Source organism: Epinephelus lanceolatus, chromosome 10, assembly GCF_041903045.1.
Source record: "Epinephelus lanceolatus isolate andai-2023 chromosome 10, ASM4190304v1, whole genome shotgun sequence".
NCBI classification, from domain to species: domain Eukaryota; kingdom Metazoa; phylum Chordata; class Actinopteri; order Perciformes; family Serranidae; genus Epinephelus; species Epinephelus lanceolatus.
Window position 1 is genome coordinate 29,107,093 of NC_135743.1, and position 18,706 is coordinate 29,125,798.

At 40.0% G+C, this 18,706-nt stretch overlaps 1 protein-coding gene across 1 annotated transcript in view; it reads right to left on the bottom strand.

Annotated features, from left to right (window-relative positions):
• dnah5 (dynein, axonemal, heavy chain 5) overlaps positions 1-18,192 on the bottom strand; it is a 147,402-nt gene extending 129,210 nt beyond the window's left edge. The window contains exons 1-4 of the mRNA XM_078171910.1: positions 17,939-18,192; positions 1,360-1,494; positions 547-631; positions 105-274 (exon numbers count right to left, since the gene is read on the bottom strand). Of these exons, the coding sequence (XP_078028036.1) occupies positions 105-274; positions 547-631; positions 1,360-1,494; positions 17,939-18,028 (480 nt within the window). The 5' untranslated portion in view covers positions 18,029-18,192. The remainder of the gene's footprint in view (positions 1-104; positions 275-546; positions 632-1,359; positions 1,495-17,938) is intronic.
• Between the last annotated feature and the right edge of the window lie 514 nt (positions 18,193-18,706).

An 18,706-nucleotide genomic window follows, 5' to 3' on the forward strand; every position in this document is an offset into this window, starting at 1 on the left:
TTGGATTTGTCATTCAAGAGAAAGAAGGCCCCACAGTAAAAAATGTTCACCCTGAAAGTCATGAGTCCACGCTTACATTTCCAAAACGGTACAAAGTGACTCACTCTGTGTATGTTCTCAGAGGTGATTGCCTTGGAAGTGTTGGCTCTGGTGAAGAAGACACACACTCCAGTCAGCGCCACATCTCTCCCGTCTGTCACAAACACTTTAGACTTCTTGCTGCGACCAGGCTGCTGGGCAACGAGCTGGGAGGGCGCAGAAGCTGCTGCTGCTGCTGAAACAGAATTACACATCCAAACAACACGTTATCATCACAACTTGCTTGATTTCCACTGTGATCCTGAAAGGAAGGATTTTGCATCTGACTACTACAACTATACAACTATAATTGATTTCCCAGCCCTTCTCAATACTAAAGCGATTGCTGTTACAGACACAGGTATAAGTTGATTCACAGAGCATCAAGTTGATGTGTTGCCAACAATTAGATATGGTCTACACATTTCATTTATTGTGACTTGGTGAGTGATCACTTTCACATGTTACCTGCTTCAACTGGCTCAGTGTCCTGATAGTAGAACATGAGGTGTGGAAGACCCTCTGCCACAAAGAACTGCTCCATGCGGTCAATCTGAGAAAGATGAAAACAAAACTTTCAGCACTTTCAGACAACAGTCTCCAAACTGGGAGAAATTGTGTAGCTAAAGAAAAAGAAAGACGCCTGGTTGCTCTGTACATACAAATGTAGATTAAAACCTAGAGTCGGGTGCTCATGGAGACAGGAAACAGGATCAACAGAAAGGCAACCCAGGCACCCCGAAAAATCTAGAGATATCCTCAATGAGACCAGGATACTTTAAAGCATCCAGATGATGGATCCAAAAAGCTCTTTGATTGAGTTTCTGTATTCTGAAGACCTACAGTGGTTGAAATATGTTGACTCTTTTAATGATTTAGCCAGTACAATAAAGGCTTTAAAATTTTTTCCGTCCTCATTTTCTATATTTTTCAGAGTGCCTGGATTGCCTTTACATCGTGTAGCTGTTAGACTGCTTACTGTAGAACTTTTAACTATTAACCAGACCCCAAATAAGTAACTCACACCCAATTCTCTCAACTCTATGACAACTGTGTAGGAGAACTATGATGGCCGACATGAAAATGCAATAACGTGAATGGCTCTATCTAGAGCCGGCGTTTGGTTTGTCTATTTTGGGCTACTGTAGAACAACATGGCTGGACTACTATATACCATTTCTGCCAGTAGATGCCACTAAATCCTACACACTGGACCTTTAAGACGACTGTGGTTTTCTACAAAAAATGTCTGAAGAGTGCGTAAGCATGAATGTGGGGTACCTGATTCCCCTCCAGTGTGGCATCTTCCACATCGGATTTCTCCAGTCCCAGACATGAAGCCACAATACTGAGGATGTAGTCATGTCTTCCGTCCAACTGAGCCCGCTTAGCTTCCCGTTCTTCCTTCAACTTTTGCTAAAAAAAAACCCCACATACATACATTTTTAATATTAGGATGGGGTGTCAAGTTACTTTTAAACTGAATAAAGATACAACATATCCATTTCCTATTGAATGAGTGCAAATTAGATGCTTTTAAAAGAAAGTCGACATTCTGAAGTGACAAAAATAAAACCGAATTCAGCTGTGATTCAATGATGATAAGACAAGAAAAAACTTAACAGCATTGAAATAATTCAGTGACAGAAATACATAACGAGATAAGCCATCACATGACCAAACAGTGCACTAAGCCATTAAATCATACTTCACATACTTTGTTTGTGGTCATAAGGCTGTTGGTAATTACAGATGATTGAAGTTCTCCTGTAGTCTTCCACTTTGTGCTCACCACACTTATGTACAGTTTCAGTGAATGAGCAGTAAAAAACATTTGAGTGAAAAAGCCTCGGTATACTGTCGATGCACAGTATATATCCGTACTTTGTGTTTAGCTCCACACAAGAACAACAGAAACTGCTCAAAACAGATGTCAGTATCCCTACAAGGATCCCGACTGTACCATCTCCATTTTCATCCTTCTACTTTTGAAAAGTGCTTCCATTTCTCTCCTTGGCAGCCCTCCAAAGTCTGCACCATTCAGCTTTATTTGAATGGCACAACAAACGACACAACCAGTTTACAACAGGCCATGGCTTGTATTTAGGATGGTGGAGTAGTAACATCAACCACAATGGGTTGCTAGGTAACACAGGAACAAGGTCAGCCAATAAATTACATGAAACCTGGCGTTGCATGGTGTGCCAGCTGCAAGGTGTATTTAAATTCTCTCATTTACACTTCCTTCTGTTTGTCTAGGTTTTAAATAGGGGATGACAGGAATAGTTCTTTCTGGCTTAAAATATTTTTTTGCATTGACGTCACCATGGTCAGACCATCTTTTAAAAAAGGCCCTCTTCTACAACAAAGCAGGAAATGTCCTACTGTTACTTGCCGTGCCAAAAAAAGAACACTTGAGAGCTAGCTCTTTCATAAACCGATCTGTTTAGACAATTGTTAACAGCTGGATTAAACTTTAACATTTAGGATGACCTATTAACTGATCAAGTTTCTCTCTGGCCAGGCTTTGTCCTTCTCTCCTCATTCTTCCTTGTATTCTAAGCACACATCCATGTGGTTGTATGTACTTAACAGAAGAGTGATTTCACTGCTGTGTAGCCTTGTCCCTAAACTGTTTTTTTTAACCGACTGCTAAAGTCTGTTGTTTTCACTGGAGCACAGGACATACTGTACATGCAAGCTCCCTAAGTGAGTCCCCATGGATTGTACTGAGAATCAGATTGGAGAGAACAGATGTGACAGATTTTGAGGGATAGATCAGATAAAACCCTGAATAAAGCCTTAAAAGGAACATTGAGGAAAGATTCCAAATCCAAAAGATGGTAAGGATGACTGACATGAAACAGCAGAGGAAGTAAGAGCTGAATATATGGTCAAAAACACACACAAGGGATGTAAAGAGCTAAGGAAAAACAGGATCCCAAAAAAAGACAAAGTGAGACAGACTGAGTATAGGATAGGTAGTTGTGCATACGCAAGAAAAAATGATAAAGGAAGGCAAGAGGGGTGGGAAAATGGAAAGATGTGAGAAATCAAAGGAAGAGGAAATAAATATAGGGAGGAGAAAAGATAGGAACGACTGGAACATGATACTGTAACAGGTAAGAACACGAGAAGGAACAGGAGCGAGAGGCATGGACTGAGATATAAAGAGAGAAGGGATAATTCGACTACAAGTCAAGGTGGTTTAGAGTCAATGTATTGATTCTTGTTAGTTAGAGCCTGGGGAGTTGGTCATGTGAAGCCAGAGTAAGGTGGAGCATACCAACAACCTCACAAGCTGTGTGTGTCAACGAGGTTAGTGAGAGCAGAGCAGAAACACATTAGCCTCTGAGCAGCTTTAAAAGAGATCAGACCATAATTAAATTGACATTCAAGTTTGGATAGTAAAACACAGCAAATATAAAAAATAGTGTCCACCTGTAGTTTACTTGCCCACACAATCTGTGGAATTATTAACTTTCTCAAAAAGCAATATAGTAATATTTGCCAAGCACCAACAAATGTCTCTCAGGAACAGTGGCTGCAAGTCACAGATCACTTCAGCAGATATCACAACGGTTGCTAAGCACAACATTGCAACTTGAAATTTATTCTCTCTCTGCACCCAGTTCAGTCAGTTCAAGCATGAACATTTTTCATCTCCCTGCTGCACAGACAGCCTAGTTTTATGAAAAGACCATTTTTCTGCAGTGAAATACTTCCTTAATGTAAATAAATTTTGCAATGAAATCAGCGCTCTATAGAGTTAATCCTGTAAGGTGTATCTTAAATGTGAGAACAGAGACATCTTTTGTAACCAACCATATGGATCACATGTGTAAGACCTGCGCAACACTAACTGTACAATTTTAAATTCTAGACATGTGATCTCATTTCAAGATGAGTGATCTTCATATTTGACTTTCCAATGAGAAATATTCTGCAAAGCTGAGCAGGTGTTTTTCACTTCCACTGTTGAGGTTAAAACACAAAAATGACACGTCCAAAAGTACATTTAAGACATTTTTTAAAAATCACAACATTTTACATTAAAAGAAAATAAAGACAAATATTTACCTATTTCAAATATGTTTAAATAACCCACTGCAAAGCTCTGGCAATGAATCACTCCAACCTTGTTAACGTCTCTTGAGATACACATAGAGACACACACAGACACACGCACACACACACAGACACACACACACTGTATACAACCAAACACTCGCATCACAGGTCGAGCAGAAAAAAAGCATGCCAAGCCATCAGTTGCTGGGCGACCAGTCGTTTCACACCTTGTCTCTGCCTTTATTCAAAGTTGTGTGAACAGCCATCTCAGTCTTCAGCCCAGAGACTAACAATACAGACACAACGCAGTGTGCTACAGCTTATTCTACCGAGCAGACTAAGTCACTGCTGAATGCAATACACAAACACACGAATACACAAGCCAACAATAACAGGCTCCAGCAATGACAGACAGGCACACAACACAACCACATTTAGTTATTCCCATAACACAGAAGCCAGCACTGACAAACCCATGTAATAACATCTACAACATTAATAGCTTTCAGAGGCAAACAAGCTCCATCCTGAGATAAGCTGTGGCTAGACTGACAATCCCTATAATAAACAAACTGTGGCTTTTGGAATTAAAGAGAAAACAGCTACAAAAATATGCAGAACGCTTTGGCAGGAATATAGTCAGAAAATTTATATATTTAAAAAAAAAAAAAAGCAATTCAAAATGTTTTCAGTGCCCTGCTGAACCTCAAATAAACACGGGAAATGATTTAGTCCATTTTAATCCAAATCTCTTTTCTGGGGAATAGAAATAACACATGCTGTCAAAGTCAACACAGTAATTGTGGATTAAGTTTTGCAGTTAGTTTTGTCCTTTTAACTGTGGTAAATGAAAGATGCCAGTGCTTGGCAAAATAGAAAAGAATTCTCTGGATGGATAAACTAAAATGGGAGAGAGAATTCTCAAATGACACTGCAACAAAAACAACAGTGCAACATTTTTTTTTCTCTTACCTGAATTACCTTGGAAACGGTGTGTTTCCAGAGCTGCTTTCTAAACACCTGTGACATGACAGCTCCTCGCCTCTCTGACTTAAACCCTTCTATATCTTCTCTATAACCTGCTATCGCTTTCTCATCTGCATCTACACAGGGGAGCTGTATACTCTCACCCTTAGAGTGAGTAGCCCTATCAAGTTGACAGTGGTGACCAGTCAGACAGTTGAGCTGAAGCTATGCCTGCTTTATGTTTAATGGCCATTCCTATCAGTAGTGTACGAGTTTTCACAACCAGATGCAGTCAGAATCGACATAATCCTCAATGAGCTGTTCAAACAGCATGACAGACATGGAGAGTTTGTGAGCTACAGTACAGGCCAAAAGTTTGGACACACCTTCTCATTCAATGCGTTTTCTTTATTTTCATGACTATTTACATTGTAGATTCTCACTGAAGGCATCAAAACTATGAATGAACACATGTGGAGTTATGTACTTAACAAAAAAAGGTGAAATAACTGAAAACATGTTTTATATTCTAGTTTCTTCAAAATAGCCACCCTTTGCTCTGATTACTGCTTTGCACACTCTTGGCATTCTCTCCATGAGCTTCAAGAGGTAGTCACCTGAAATGGTTTTCCAATGGTTTTAGCACTTGTTGGCCCCTTTGCCTTCACTCTGCGGTCCAGCTCACCCCAAACCATCTCGATTGGGTTCAGGTCCGGTGACTGTGGAGGCCAGGTCATCTGCTGCTGCACTCCATCACTCTCCTTCTTGGTCAAATAGCCCTTACACAGCCTGGAGGTGTGTTTGGGGTCATTGTCCTGTTGAAAAATAAATGATCGTCCAACTAAACGCAAACCGGATGGGATGGCATGTCGCTGCAGGATGCTGTGGTAGCCATGCTGGTTCAGTGTGCCTTCAATTTTGAATAAATCCCCAACAGTGTCACCAGCAAAACACCCCCACACCATCACACCTCCTCCTCCATGCTTCACAGTGGGAACCAGGCATGTGGAATCCATCCGTTCACCTTTTCTGCGTCTCACAAAGACACGGCGGTTGGAACCAAAGATCTCAAATTTGGACTCATCAGACCAAAGCACAGATTTCCACTGGTCTAATGTCCATTCCTTGTGTTTCTTGGCCCAAACAAATCTCTTCTGCTTGTTGCCTCTCCTTAGCAGTGGTTTCCTAGCAGCTATTTAACCATGAAGGCCTGATTGGCGCAGTCTCCTCTTAACAGTTGTTCTAGAGATGGGTCTGCTGCTAGAACTCTGTGTGGCATTCATCTGGTCTCTGATCTGAGCTGCTGTTAACTTGCCATTTCTGAGGCTGGTGACTCGGATGAACTTATCCTCAGAAGCAGAGGTGACTCTTGGTCTTCCTTTCCTGGGTCGGTCCTCATGTGTGCCAGTTTCGTTGTAGTGCTTGATGGTTTTTGCGACTCCACTTGGGGACACATTTAAAGTTTTTGCAATTTTCCGGACTGACTGACCTTCATTTCTTAAAGTAATGATGGCCACTCGTTTTTCTTTAGTTAGCTGATTGGTTCTTGGCATAATATGAATTTTAACAGTTGTCCAATAGGGCTGTCGGCTGTGTATTAACCTGACTTCTGCACAACACAACTGATGGTCCCAACCCCATTGATAAAGCAAGAAATTCCACTAATTAACCCTGATAAGGCACACCTGTGAAGTGGAAACCATTTCAGGTGACTACCTCTTGAAGCTCATGGAGAGAATGCCAAGAGTGTGCAAAGCAGTAATCAGAGCAAAGGGTGGCTATTTTGAAGAAACTAGAATATAAAACATGTTTTCAGTTATTTCACCTTTTTTTGTTAAGTACATAACTCCACATGTGTTCATTCATAGTTTTGATGACTTCAGTGAGAATCTACAATGTAAATAGTCATGAAAATAAAGAAAACGCATTGAATGAGAAGGTGTGTCCAAACTTTTGGCCTGTACTGTATATGCACTTGTACATCATATGCTCAATTGTGAATTAACACACAATATATGCAGGTAAAGGTGCACAGACATACATGAAGAAAGGAAAGGAAAACACACCTCAGGTATTACTGCTCTAACAGGATAAGGCCAAGCAATAATGTGTAGCTGTGCAGGTGGAAGACCAGTGCAGGTAAGTAAATATAGTCTTCTTATTATCTTATCTGTAAAACCAAATTATGGAAGAATTGTATAACCTAAAGGCTGTAACAGCACAACATACCAATATTAGTCTGTTGCCTGAATTATACTAAACATGAAAGACCAAAGGTTTTCTATGGTCACAGATGTTTTGAACAAACTGCATATCTGAAATGCTTTGCAAAGTCAAAAAACAGAAGCGCATTAACGGAAAACATGAAGGTAAAGGAAGTGAGCATAAAGGGATGTTTACAATGAAACTTACTCATTTGAAAGGGAAACGTTGTCAAAATAGCTTGTTTTCTACGATATAAATTAACCCAGATCTTCCACATTGTAGGGCCCACAGAGCAAGTCCACTAGAGACTTAAAGCAGATTTGTACTTGTACTTCAGCTCTATGCAGAGCCTACGCAGTAGCCCACACATGTGGCCTTCACCATTGTGAACATTTATACTTGAGCAGTGATCTGTCTGTGTCACTCTGCAGTTACACCTCAAAACACTAGTTGGTGATGGGGTTTCTGTCAAGTGCTATGAAGTTTAGTTAGGTCATAACACACCCAAAACACACATTAAACATGGCTTAATAGTGGCAATTTCAAACAAATCCACAAAGCGGCATCATTATAACTGGCAGCATTCACATAAAACACTTTTGCTGGACACATTTTACCCACAAATAAAACATGACAATGTTTTTTGCACAAGCCTATGGCATTTTACATTGTATAAATTAGACTAGGGGCTAGCGGACTTTTCCTCTACTCATATAAAGCGAGGGACAACAGCAACATTTAACAAAGGTAACATTACAAATTTCGGTTCCGTTACAACTCACAAGGTTCACCGACAAAGCAACCGTCTTCTGCTCAACACGTTTCCAAGCAAATACAACATGCTAACGTTATTTGCACAAGCCTATGGCATTTTACATTATATAAGTTAGCTTATCAACTAGCAGAGATTTCCTCGACTCATATGAGGCCAGGATAAATCACACCCAAGACTTGAAATGCTATTTTGTGGAGGCTTCATTGTCTTCGAAATTTATTGTTTCTTATCTGTGAAATATAATTAATTAAAACTGTTTCCACCGAGGGAAATGGTTTTAGCTTACAAACACAGAGAGGATGTCTGCGTTGAGGTGTGTATTTACATATCTGGGGAGGTGCACGTCAGGCTATGGCGTAGGTTACGGCAGAGTAGGCACAGCATCAATTCAACGCAGAAGTATAAATCACGCTTTAGGCGACTGAGCATGTCCAAGTACCTCTGGCAGCCGAGTGGCAAACTTCCAGTTTATCCCACTGCTAAGTTGAATGGGGATAAAAATGTTTAATCGTGGGGCTCTTCTAGACTTACAGATTTACAGACTTCTCTTTTACAAAATCAGTCAATGGGAAAAAGGGTATTTTTGGGTCCAGTGGCGTCACATGTCAGACCCAGAAGTTGTAATTCCTTGTTTGGCCACTATGTAAAAAATGGCTTCAAAGTCCAGCACTGGTCCTGCGGGCTTGATATCACCTAAACTGTCGCTGTGTATGGAGACATAGCAGTATTAAGGTTGATTTATAGTTGGTCGCTCAACACTTTTGATAAGTGTTGCTCAATAGAAAAAAAGTCATGCATCATTTTCATTATGGCTTTTGCATTTGTGTTTTCCATTAATGCACCTTTTTTCAAGTCATTGTGGGAATGCATTTCATTCGAAACATCTCAGCCACCGCAATTTTCCTTTTTGAACGTTATGACAGCATCAAAACATACAAAATTCCCATTTAGATCAACAGTCTTGTGAGTGATGATACATGTGGTGCTCACGTTAATAATTTTAAAATGAATACTTATTACAGTAAATTTCAGAACCTCTTCTGTATTTTCTGTCATTTGATGACACACTATGATGAGAGCAAAACCCATAAAATGCCAAAAAGGCAGGGGAAAAAAATGTTCTGACCTCACATTGTCATCTCTACACAAATTCTGTAATTGCACAGTCACGATGGTAACAGAGATGTTAAAATACAAATTTAACCCAGCAAAATTATGACATGCATTTTAATTAAACAAATGCTTTTCAAATGTATAATTCATGGAGGTAGTGGTGTTTTTTTCAGAGCTGCAGCAACCATAAAATACAGAAAACAGCTCTGATGTTATTTTCATTGAAGACCTTGCACTTGCTCGGGGTGTTTCAAATCACTTCACTTTGGTCTACTGTGAAAGTGGAACTCTTCACTGGTTGCTTTATCTTTCTCAGATAAACATACCACTCCAAAGCTTCTGTCTGATAAAAGCTATTGCTCCTTGTAGGAAGCCTGCACAACCTGCAGCACACTAAAACGTTTCCACATAGGTTTTCACACATAAATATAACCTGTTTTTCTTCTAAACTTTTCCTCTGCTTTGGCCTTATTTAACTTTTCTTCCTGCCACATTTTGATACAAACACATCAGGTGCTTCCTGAATGCTGACACATTAATGATGAATTACATTTGGCCAAAGTAGATAGCCTAGAAGCCAAGCCATCTGTAACTTCAGAAGTCTTGGGTCACCTTACCTTGTTTTGATAGTCTGGTTTAAAATGCAGCATCGTTGGGCTTTCAGTCTGACACTTCCTTTCAGGTCATTCCCCCGTCTTAATTGGCTTTGCTTTTCATGACATTAGAGAATTACAGCTTCCAACAAAGAAGACAAGACAGAGAACAAGTGGCTTTGCTACAGTATGTGAGCAATCAGCCTCCTTATTTGCCATGTGAGAAAGGTTACTGCCCTGAAATTATGAGAGAGTTGCTCCAAAAGGGGACTGCTAACTAGATAATGCGGTGTTGGATGACCGTCTGTCTACAAGCTAATTATCAAGGCCCTGCTCTCACCTTACATGTCTATTACAACAATGGGATAGAGAGACAGGGATGAGGGTGAGAGGCAGTGGGGGGTGGAAAGGTTGTTGATATACTGGAATACAGTGTGGGCATGTAACATTTTGCTACACATACACACACCAAGATGCGCACACACAAACCTCAAACATATTGTCTCAATGTAGCATGAATTTTAAAACTGACTGTAAAACAAACTCTTAAAGATCACTAGGTTCCAGAAACTAAACACCTCTCTGTATGGTTTATGCATTACCATTGTATGCTAACCAACTGATACTAGTCATACAGTGACTATAGTATCAGCTAACCAGAGTAAAAATATAATGGTGGAGTTTGACAGGCAATGTTTTGTTGTTGTTTTTTAATTCTGACATGGTCTAAATATTATATTGCACTGGTGGTTTATTTGGCTCTCTAGTTTCCCCTCATTTTTTTTGCCTTAAGATAATGATTATCTAATCTTTTAAATCACCTTTTAAGACTTATCTGTTCAAAAAATCTTTATGAATATCTTCATTGTTTTTACCTTATTTTGTCATCAGTTATTGTATTCTTTTATTTTGTATAACTCTAATTGTTTGATTTGCTGTACCTCAGTGTAGTCTATAGGGCAAGTAGTTGCCAACTTTGCTTATCTGCTTCAGTGATGGTATTTTATCTTTATTTTATTTATTCTATTATTTATATTTTTTGTATTTTCTTAAAATTGCCTCATTTTATTTGCTTGAATCCTGTATTGTTTTAAATCCAGGATCAACCATGAAAAGCACTTATATATTATCACATATTATACAACAGTTAGTTCTGACCGAGTAATTTGATTGGACGAGAGGCATTCCATGAGTGCTGATATAGAGTACATCACTGGGACATGTAACAGTAAAATCACTCCGCTCACAGGTGTTATAAATATAAATGCAACTGTTAATTAAAGGTGCTGTATGTAAGAATGTGGCCAAAACGGTTACTGCACTCAAATTCAAAATACTGCCGCGAGTCATGTCCGCCCCCCCTCCCCTACAGATTCGAGGTTGCTGGACAGCGGAACGCTGGAGACTGATTTGTTTGCCCACGGACAGCTGCCGTGGCAGGGCCGTGTCGCCGGATCCATGATCTTCGGTTTTCCAGTGGACCATTCGAGCAAGTCCGGCTTCTCTGCTGCTAACGCTGCTGCCGGGATACAGCGGAGGAGCCGGCTGCTAATGTTATGTACCGGGACACTGCTAATGCTGCTTGCCGTGCTGCTGTAGCTCAGTTGTAACTTTAACTGATGCTGAGACTCTACTGACTGTGTGACTGGTACACAGCGGTGGGTGGCGCAACAGGCCAAAACACAAATTCAAAACATAAACATGATTTGCGGACTGTAAAATATTTTTTTAAATGCGAATATTCTGGCCGTACTATTGTTGTCGGTGAGATCAGTATGTTATATGAACATTATTCCTTAGTCTCTGTGACATATTAGGAGGATTTTATGACTATTTGCTTTAGATTTCTTACATATAGCTCCTTTAACCAACTGTCACACTCACTACATTGACGCAAACTGACACTATAGCATTACACCAAGAAGATGGATATTATTATTATTACTGATGAGGATGAGGGAGAGTGGAAGCTGAATCCGGCCGTGCCAACATCCAGGTTTGCCAACGTTTCTTCAGCCGAACTGGATGAAGTTACACAGTTGCAGATCAATGTAAATACAAAGTAGCTTGCGAGTTCCTGGTGTGTGTGCTGCGTTGCCTGGCAACAGACTGGGGGAACTGTTTTTTTCGCGGAGCTACATAACATACTTAAATAATTTATTTCATCACCCTTTGTTAACATTTCCTTACTCAACATTGCTGTTTAAGCCGTTGTTGAACTGTTGTATAAAAGCAATATCACACTCGAGGTCGTGATGTTGTACTGTATATCGTCACGGCTGTGATTCAGTCGTAGGCACGAGGCCGCAGGCGGAGTGCCAAAGACAATTACAGCCGTGACGATATACAATACAACATCACTCCCTCTCGTGTGAAATTGCTTAATAAGCGAAACCTCACAAACCTTCACAGTACACAACATTAATGACAGGCAAACTGTTACCCATGAATCCTTGCGCAATAATTTTAACTAGCTAATGCTAAATCACTGTGCGGCACTCTTTTTTCACATATTGGCCAATTAGCTGTATTTCTATTTCAAGTGCACAGACATTCTTGTGGGCCACAATGGATCAATTTGTAACTTTTCGAGCAAGAGACTGACACACAATTCACTTCAGAAACCAACGGCAAAGTGCGGAGGGTGAGGACAATGTATCTAACCATGTTACAACTGCAACTGCAAGACCAGAAAAAAGACAGAGAATTATGCCGAGTCCACTCAGTTTTATACAGTAAAATGAATATATGTAGCAGTATATCCCTGCTCCATCTCTCTTTCAGCTCAGGGGTCCTTGGCCTGTAAAACGTTGAAGACCCCTGGTTTGAGCTGTTTATCAACTAAGTAAAAAGTGGTGTTCTTGCTTCTCAAATGTGAGAATTTGCTGCTTATCTCCACTTTATAGCATTGAAATTGAGTAACATTTAGCAATTTACAAAATGCCACCTTGGGCTCTCTCTGTTGACATTTTATAGATTAAATGAAAGAGCAGGAAAAGAATAACTGATGTATTAGGGTATAGTAGTTACTAGTTGCAGCTCAAGTGGGGAGACACTAATAATTCAACCAGTCAATGCTCAAGCATGACGCACGCACACACACACACACACACATACACAACACACACACACACACACACCACACCTGCCAATTAATATTTAATTCCATTAGGTGTTACTGTGGCATCCAGCAGATGAAAAGCACAGCTCTCCCCACAAGGATCTGACTGACGGTTTGATATTGAAGAAATGATTGCGCAGCTTTGCATTTAAAAGCAGTTGGGTCATCAATTTTTCACTATGCCATGACTGATTTTCCGAGTTGAACTGTCTCGTTTTGAGCTGCCATGAAACAGGAGAGTGACTGTAAATTATAAATGAGGGGGTGATCTAAGATCTGGAAGAGAAAGACATAGAGAGGGAGGGAGCAAGACTGAGAAAAGGTCCGCTGTTCTCCCAGAGGATGCTCAGCAACTGACACAAACATGTAAAGCTTAAACAATCGGTTTTAAAACTACACCAGCTTAAAGCACAAAATGGAAAATACATCTGGACGTGCGGTATTTTAGGACTTTGTTGTCTATTTTATGTTGCCATTACTGCCTGAAGTTTATTTTGCTAATACTAGACTAAAGTAAGATGGACATAAGGAAGGCAAGCTAAGCTGTATAAAAATATCCAACCAGTGCAGGATAAACTGTTCTGCTCTGGGTCAATCCCATGTGTAAGGCAGTTCACACCAAGGCTGCGGTTGAATTATTAAAAAATGACATCCTCTGTTTTTTTCGAAATACTTTTCCTCACCCTTGATGGAAAACGTGGTTAAGGAAAGGTAATTATGTGATGGCAGATGTATTGACGTGGGTCTGTACTGGTGCAATTACAATTTCCAAAGATGAACTGTGCGTTCTTACAGTGTTGTTTCATGTAGAATGTGGACAAGGTACAAAAATATTACTTCATTACCAAGGTTGGAATTGAAACAAAAAAAAGCTCACCCTCCTGTCCACTTACATTTATAGACATGAATCCCAGTTAGTATTATTGTATGAAAATAATTAAATTTAGGCATATTATTTGTTTATTGGTTTGTTTTGTGAATGACTGAATAACTGCTTTAAATACTGTTGCTCGGAGGAATTGTGGGACTGCATTATCTCCTTTCCTTACATAAAGGATGGTCCAGTGTACCCTATCAAAATGCCTGCGGGCCAGGTTCTTCTCACATCATTTATTAAAATAAAGAAGAAAGAAAGAAAGAACGAAAATCGCACACAAATTAGGCAAACACAACCGTTTCATCCGTGTTCAACTTTCCTCCGCTCCTAAGAGTGGTGGCCCTTGCTATCAACTTTACATTTCTTTGCTGTGGCTATGTCTGCTACCTTTCTGCAAATGTCTGCTGCCAGGTAACCATTCCTTTGCTTGTTTACTGTCTGTTTATGAAAATGCATTAGCTCCATCTGCGTAGTTCCTACTTGGTGAATGTCTACAAATGTGCCATAGCCCTGCCACCATGAGGTGGATGGAAAAAATGCAACGTGAACTTGCTTGATTAACCAATATTATGTGGCAAAAAAAAAGCAGGCCAGACTTTGGACATGCCTGTGCTAATGGAGATTAAAAAGGAAGCACTGAAACACCTTTTCTCAGCATTTAGAGAATTCAAACAGTTCTTATCATGGCTGACACTGAGATACTTGCTGGTCATTTCTCTCAGTTAGGAACCTGCCTAAGTAAAAAAGACTATTCAACTGCAGCCTAAGTCCTAGCTTGTCACCTAACATGTTATCACAAGCAAGCCTATACATATCACAGAGAACAACATCAGCAGAGAATATGACACAATTGACCATATGCTAAGTCCCACTCCTTGAACGCAGACTGGCTAATCATAGCATAGCGCCTACACGGCTGTGCTCCATAGATTCTCAAGCAGTTGTTTCAGATTATTTTCATGTTCAGGCTGGTTTTGTGTATTGCGAGCTAAATGTTGTACCTCGCGCACATGTAATCTCGTTACCTAGAGAGGTTGGAAGAAGATAAACGTTTCCTCCCTGTTCCAAAATCAAAGCCTTTAAAGTATAAGGGTTAGGTAGCTAGCTACTTAAGATGTAGCCTACTAAATGTATACACATGTTGATTTTGCTTTTTTACTAATTATAACAGTAAATAATGACCTACCTACCTTTACAGGGACATGTGGAGGGAAACAAGGAAACATTGTTAGTATTCAACCAGCTGTGTGTCATTGCAGTGTGTGCAGAGGAACATTGTTTGGCGTTCCCCAGGGCTCCCCGTCTGTCTACCTGTTGGTGGCACGGTGGGGGAGTCTTCTGTCTCGATTGCCAAGTGATGTGGTGGTTCGTTTTTACGCCATTTTCTGTAGCCTATAGTTCAGCTTTAGCTACTAACTATTTCTATCTTTTTAACCTGTTTTTGTTGATGAGTGAGTTTGACATCCTGGATATATCCTTCAAATACATTTTGTAGACCCCTCTGTCACCTCCCTGAAATCGCTTTGTCATTTTTCCAAGAAGTTGCTAATATTTCTTCAAGGAGTGCAGTTAGTTACAGTGTGGGCTCTAGCTCGCTCTGACAGCTTGACGGACCATCACAAAGGGGCAAGGCTTAGCAAAGGGTCAATCATTCAGGTACAAAAGTTGCTTTAAAACATTAAACTTTCTCAAGTCTTGAGCCTTTTAGTTAGTCAGTTAAAGAATTTCATTGTGATTATTTGTCCAGATCCTGATAGACCAGGATTATTTTGTTACGTCTGCTTCAAACAATTCACATCTCCGTTTAATACTGACTGCTGAGAATAATGCATAAATAAGAGAGCTGTGTTTCCTCTTTCAAAGGAATTTGCATGTGGATACATATTTTCTCTGTCATTATGGTCAGGAAATGAGAATGAACTGAATCAAGTCCCTGTAGAAGGGACGATTTTTCTTAGTGGAAGTGCTGTGGCTTCTAATTACTGCAGAATTGTTGTTTATCACAGTAACCAAGGTACCTTGAGCAGTATTTGTCGTTAGATTTTTTTTTTGCCTAGGGTTATAATGAGTCAATGCTATTCACCAAGGACTACTTCTTTTATAACCTTTGTCAAAGACTGGAATGCAAAAATGTTGCAAGCTGTGCATATGCATTTAAAAACCCCACATAGATCACATGACTCAAACAAAACTCCTTCAATTGATTAGCACTCATGTGCCAATTACCTCTGTTTCATCTTGATCTTTATGATGGTGGAAATGGTGAATCTGAAGTGATTGGGTGACGTAAATACATCAGATAGAAACAAATTCTTACAGATAACAGAGACTGTTTTGTTAAAGACATTACTAAAGAGCACGAGGTGTAAAACACACCTTGATGGAACATCATCCAGCCCTCTGAGGCTCATCTGTCATTACAGCAACTACCCACTGCCATCTAGTGGACTACGGCTCATAACACAACCAGCACATTGGCACAGCAGGTTGTGCTTCAGCTAGTTATGACTACTGCTCAGAGTGAGTTTAACAGTGTAGTGGTTCTCAGAACAATTATCAGAACTCGTGGGGGTTCTCAAGTTGAAAAGGAACTGTAGATTAATCCCATCATTCTCTTGTATTTTCACATAGGAGAGAAGAAAATTCTTATGTAAGGTTTTACTCTCCAAACTCATGCACACCGGACTGTGCTAAATGGCTTTGGAGGGCAATCTTTCTTTATACATTATTTAATACAAAGATATTAAGGACCTGAAAGTTTTAGAAGAAAGAGTGCTATTCAGATCACTACGCTGAAAACACTCAGCTCCACATCTCCACCAAAGCCATCTCTCCTGACACTCACTCTACCCTCACCAACCACATCACTGAGATGAAATCATAGCTTCAAACCACGTTCCTCAAACTCAAGTGTGACAAATCAGAAGTCATTTTCATCTAACCCAAATCTCTTATCAAATCCACCCATAACTTCTCCCTCTCCATTGACGACTCCTCTATGCTCACCTCCCCCCATGTCGGTGTCACCTTCAATCAAACCCTCATTTGACCAACATATCAAACACATCACCACACAGCCTTCTTCCATCTCAGAAATATTGCCCGCCTCGATCCATCCCTCTGGTTTTCAGCTGTAGAGACTCTCATTCATGCATTCATCACTTCCAGAGAAGACTATATGGCTCCCCTATGGCTCATCATCCAAAACTCTCAACAAACTACAAATCCAGAATTCAGCTGCTTGTCTTCTCGAACACTCTTGCACCTGTGACTTCATGTCCTCCCCCACCAGGATTAACCACCACACCTGACAGGACAAGGTCTTCTCCATTGCTGCTCCCACCCTCTGGAACTCACTCCCTAAATACATCTGAGACTCCCCCTCACTCTCCACCTTCAAGAAATCCCTCAAAACACACCTCTTCAAAACTGCCTACAACCTCTAAATAAAACTGTTCTTCTCCCTCCCTGCATTGTTTCCCTTCATATGGATTGTTGTTTTTGTTATCTGTAAAGCCTCTTTGTGTATCCAGAAAAACACTTGATAAATCCAATGTATTTTTATAATTATTATTATTATTATTATTATTGTTATTATCATCATCATCATCATCATCACTACTATTATTATTATTATTATTAACTTCTTTTTTTTTTAGCTTTACAAGTTTTGCGTTTTTCACAAAGGCCAAGATAAGATGTAGGAATCTGACTGGTTAGAGACATCTATGTGTGTCATTTTACATTTCAATTTGACAAAATGCTAATTAATGATAAAACAAGACAAAAATATAGCTATCTGAGCTTGCCAGAAGGAAGAAAGGGAGATCCATTTTAGCATGTATGAGTGAAAATACACCAGCTGAATGAATACACAAGTGTTTAAATAGTATTAAAACAATCATAATAACTCAATGTCAATGTGAGGATTCTTTACACATCCCCATTAAGCCAAAAATAATGTTAAAACAATACGAGATGAAAGGACAATTATAAAACACACTCAGAGGGCTCTCTCTACGCCAGATGGTCAAAAAGTCCCTTGCAGTGATTCTTAGGCCTACAAATCAGAGTCTGCATTACTGCTGGATGTCATTTTATAAAGTGACACGTTGATATGATTATGACATTCAAATTACCTGCATCTCCTTGAGAGACTCCCCCGGAACAGAGGGTTGGGTGGGCCTGTTCCTGTAGCTGACTTTGGCGAGTCGAGAGTTGAAAGACATGACTCCAACATTCCTTCACAGAATGCCTCCTCTGTAAAACCACACTTTAAATCCCCAGCTTCATCCGCGTAAAGTTGGCTGTGATGTTCATTTAGACAACAAGTTTCTAAAGTTTGTTTTCCTGGTTGAAATGCCTGAGGCTCCACGAGTTTGGTCAGCGGTGCTCGTGTATGTTGTCCGTGGTTTCCAAGGTAACGAAGCACTGTGAAAAGAGGGGCACATGGGTTAGTGCTAGTGGGCTGGTCCCAAACACGTAACATTAGGCAGTTTATTCATTGGGTATATTTTCTGACACAGAAGTCTTTCAATTCATGAAAAAGAGGGAATTGCTTGAGCTGGACAGCAATACAGACAGAGGACTACACGGGTCAGTGCCATTTCTCGGAGCAGGAAAAAAGATTTAAGAGCAAGTGACACCCTTCTTGTACTTTTCTGTAATTATCCGTGAAGGACAACCGTTCGTTCTTAAATTTTAAAATGGCCGCGAGACATGGCTAGCAAAACACTGAGGTTGTTCTTGTCGACTATAATAGGCTAGGCTAACAGATATAACGTTAGGCTAGCAAGTTAAAGCTAGCATAGCACTTTTCTGGCTAAGAGTTAAGTTCATTTTCCTGCTTAAAGTTTAGAAATACACTTTATAGTTTTGCTGCTTAATATCCCACAATGTAAGTTAGA